Source organism: Anopheles coluzzii, chromosome 3 (assembly GCF_943734685.1).
Source record: "Anopheles coluzzii chromosome 3, AcolN3, whole genome shotgun sequence".
Lineage (NCBI taxonomy): Eukaryota > Metazoa > Arthropoda > Insecta > Diptera > Culicidae > Anopheles > Anopheles coluzzii.
The window spans coordinates 50,494,854-50,499,044 of NC_064671.1; the positions used below are offsets into that span (position 1 = coordinate 50,494,854).

Genomic DNA, 4,191 nt, shown 5'->3' on the forward strand with positions numbered 1-4,191 from the left:
CTAGGCGGTAAGACGAGTTAAGGCCTCAGCTGGATAACGATACTATAGATACTGGATACAATAGACTATCGATCTACGGAGGATCTACCCCAAACCGACGGTGCCCCAGGCGACCGCCTAGTTCGCCCTCCGTCATCTATCTATTTGGTTTTTCACGTGGAACTATTCGAACGTTTTTATAGAAATTTAGCCTCTTTTAGACGCAAAATTTGCCGACCGTTGCTTTAGGATAGCAAGCCTTCGTCATCGGTATTATTAAACCAAAATTAAAGAAATAGGTATGTAAAAGTTTTCGGATTCACAATACAAACTTTAAAAACTGCACACTTTTAATGCGATGTTTTTGTATAAAAACTTATTTCATTTGCACCTTTAAAAGTTTTTGTTTTCTTCTGGCCATTCATAATAGATTGATCTATACATTTGAATTATTTCAAATACAGAGTTATAAGTATAAACTATACAATATCTACACCTTGCAATACTCTTATTACTTCACAGATGCTTACAATAATGTCAATAAATTAATAAAATAAATGAACAGTTTCACTTCCTAGGATAAACTTCAACTAAATGCTTCATAGTGTTGTACAATATGTTATAATTCCGTGCACTTTTATGACGCGTTTGATACAAACGCTAAATTATGGCCATCAGCACATCATCACGAGGAGCTTCCGTATTCCAAACTTTGTCTACACTTCAGATTTGTAAGGCTTGAACAGTTTCGGTTTCTCCGGTGTCACAGGAAGCAATGTTGTCTGGGGGCAAACAGACTGGTTAACAGCCGCAGCGGCCGCGGCAGCAAGTAACAGTCCCTTTGTTGACCCGTTTAGTGATTTGACGGGACTGACGCTAGCATTACTAGAGTTGGAAGTCGATGCGGAAGTGTCAAACTTAGACACGGACACGGGGCTTAAAGAGAGCGCCGAATGTGGCGAAGCTACAGGGCTATGGCCTTGATGGTGAAGTTGATGCTGTGCTGTACCGACGGTGTCCTGCGGAGGTGTTTGCGACTTAGACATGCTGAGCGGTGCATATGGCGACGGTGGCATACTGCCAGTAACCAGCATAGAATTCGGTGCTGAATACACTCCGGGAGTCGTCGGTCCAGTTCCGGGGGCGACGGGTAATGAAGTAGCGGTTGTGCGCTGTGGGAGCGGGTATGGTGTGTAGCGCGGGTATCCGTAGGCTGTGAAGGCATGGGCACTTGCTGACATGCTGTTTGCACCCGGCACTACCGGTGGTGGAATGACCGGCATCTGGGTTAGCATAGGAGCCTGTGGGTAACCGTACGGCATGCCGACGGAGTTGGCTGCTGCCTGCAGGATCGAAGCGGCAAAGGCAGGGTCGGAGTAGACGGCAGCATAGGGCCAAGCAACCGCAATTCGCTGTCTTTTGTCCTTCATTCGCCGGTTCTGGAACCATACCTATAAGAGAAGGGGTGAACAAATAAAGAAACGGTCCATTAGCATAGGGCGTTGAGGATGAGTTTCACGGTTTAATAAAGCCACAAAGCAGCGCAAATTGTGAATCATCGGGATTCAAAGACAGTTTGAATCCGAAATGGAATTTAAGCAGAAAGCTATACGGTAGACGCAATTAGCACCTTCAAGCTGTAAAACTTCTCCTTTATCACCTTTTATCAGACCCTCTCGAAAGCATGTAGTGGCAACAATGGGCACAATTATTTCATTTCAGTAGCCATCGACACAATAATAAAAATTGGGTAGTATAGTGTGCTACGTTGAATTGACGATGCTAAAAAGTAAAACATGAGAGGAATGTGCTACCGATCTTTCCAATCCAAACAACTATATTTTCGTATTTTATTTCATTAGCAAGCGGAATGCGTAGGAATCCTTCATAATCATAATGTTGGTGATCATGGGCAAAGGAGCCGACGAAGAAAGGATGGTGTTATTTTATTGACTTTTCTGTCTAATGAGCCGACAAAGCGCAATGGAGCGGCATCGCCACAAAGACAGGTGATAATTATATTAATTTTATAATCGTTATATATGATGGTTGCTCAAGACAACAAATGTATCGAGTGACCTGTATTGGTCCTGGGAACACGATACTAACCTTTATGGTGGACTCGGGCAGATTGAGCTGAGCTGCCAACTCACAGCGACGTGGCCGTGAGACGTAGTTTTCTTTGTAAAACTCCTTTTCCAGTCGGGCCAGCTGATCTCGCGTAAACGCGGTTCGGTAACGACGAACAGATGGGTCTAGTGGTGGTTGCTGGTTATTCCCTCCATGATCCGAAGAAGGTGGACTGTTGCAATCTGAGAGGAAACAGAAGAGCGGCTTTAGCATTTTTAGCACATAAAGTGACACAAAACCGGAAACGCCGCACGGATAGAAAGCAGAATAACTAGAGACAGTTGCATCCGTGTGACCTCACTTATCAAGGTTCAAGTGGCTCGGATCTTGCCGCCAGCAAAGGCAAAGGCTCTTCGGAATGATGAGACCATTTTTACACATGCTCAAAAGTACTTCCGCAGCTTTATTGTTGCTTGTTTAGCAATATCCACTTAGCGACCACTTTGATCTTCGGCAATCCATTTCGTCTAGTTTATAAAGCTAATGACTGTGTGACCGGAAGCGATTCTGCTTGATTCTTACCGCTTAGTGGGGATAATGGAGGAGACGCTTTTGAACTATATTGGTGCGCCATTAGATCCACCGCTAATCCGACGTTAGTCTCGCGATGCTGCAGTGCATCCATACTGTAATTTCTAAATCCTTGCATTTTCACAAAACAAGCGTTTTCAAACAATTGATCCGTGTTTTCGTTTGTTTGTTTGCACTATGCTTCACTGTTAGAGTTCTTCACTTTCGCAACAATACATTTATTGATAATATAGATTTGTTCATAAATTTTCCACACAACACTTGTACGCACACACAACCGATCAAACGATAGTGAGCAGATTTTAAAATCTATAGATAATTTTATACACCGAGCGACACGCACGGACGAGCAAATGTTTTGTACTGATGCTGTTGAGAAAAAGCATCTCACTATATATGCCTTTTATGTATTGTCAAATCTTAACGAAGAAAGGTCCGTAATTTGACCAGTTTTAGCTCCATAGTTCACTGTGTGTACGGACCAGAAATGGGGCGGAGTCTATTTTTCTCTCATACGAATAAACGAAACAAAGGGAAAACGAAAAACACGGTTGCACGCTACCTTTGGATCGCCAAAAAGGTAGCAAGGACGATTAACATTATTTTATTTAAAATTGTGATGGTTGTCTTAGAGTGAATGAAAACTATTTTCAACATTTACAACAAAACTTACTGTTTGCACAAACTCTAACAGCCAAAGAATAAAAAAAACGTGAGCGGTCCGGTCACATAAGATTGTTTGCCGCAAGGATTATGATCCTTTTGCGATTATTACAGCATAATATCATATGCTATGTACTACTTTTCGCTACCCTATAACGAAACCACCTTCATCAACGCTGGCTAGAGAGCCCGCTTTTATAGGATATAATCGTTTGAATGCTCGAATTATTTGATACGTTTGCAAAATTAATAACGAAGACATAGGCAGCTATGTATGTAGGTGGAAACAGTACATGAATGCATGCTACTACCGTATCAGCTAGTACTGGGGAACGGCAAGGGGGAGATGTAGGGAAGAAGTTAAATACAGATAACGAACCGAGGTACATAAGCGTTATACTATGCGCGGGGCTGAGGTTATCCACACCCAGAGATGTTCGTTGGCGTTGCCGTGTGTTTGGGAAAAAAAGAAACATTTCGTTGTATAATCGTACTACAACAATGCGCCTTTGGAAACATTTCGGGCGCCTTTTGGTTCGGGAATGGTTGTACGCGCTAGCTGCTAAAATATTGGCGAAATTTATGATTTTGGGTAAGTTTTCGAGCATGGTTGATGATGGCGTTTATGTGCTGTATAATCGAACATTATTACGAAAGAAAATTGATATAAAACGGTTACATGCTACAGAACTAGTAACAGTATTGTTTCATTCTTTGCTGTGCCAGGTAGATACAAATCGCAAAACAAACAACATTACTGCACGTAAATAATTACCAACCAAGGTAGTAAGATATGAAGCTTCTTACCCCGGTCGGCAACTAACGAACCTTACAGTAAGCTAGAATGCTCGACCGGGTAAAATATTAGAAAAACAAATACAGGGAGTG

At 42.4% G+C, this 4,191-nt stretch overlaps 1 protein-coding gene across 1 annotated transcript; it reads right to left on the reverse strand.

Moving 5' to 3' along the window:
* Window positions 1-356: 356 nt before the first annotated feature.
* Window positions 357-3,167, reverse strand: LOC120959673 (segmentation protein even-skipped). The gene is made up of 3 exons (XM_040383265.2): window positions 2,632-3,167; window positions 2,089-2,291; window positions 357-1,430 (listed from the first exon to the last, which is right to left on the reverse strand). The coding sequence occupies exons 1-3, from the start codon at window positions 2,756-2,758 to the stop codon at window positions 696-698; spliced, it is 1,065 nt and encodes a 354-aa protein (XP_040239199.2). The 5' UTR covers window positions 2,759-3,167; the 3' UTR covers window positions 357-695.
* Between the last annotated feature and the right edge of the window lie 1,024 nt (window positions 3,168-4,191).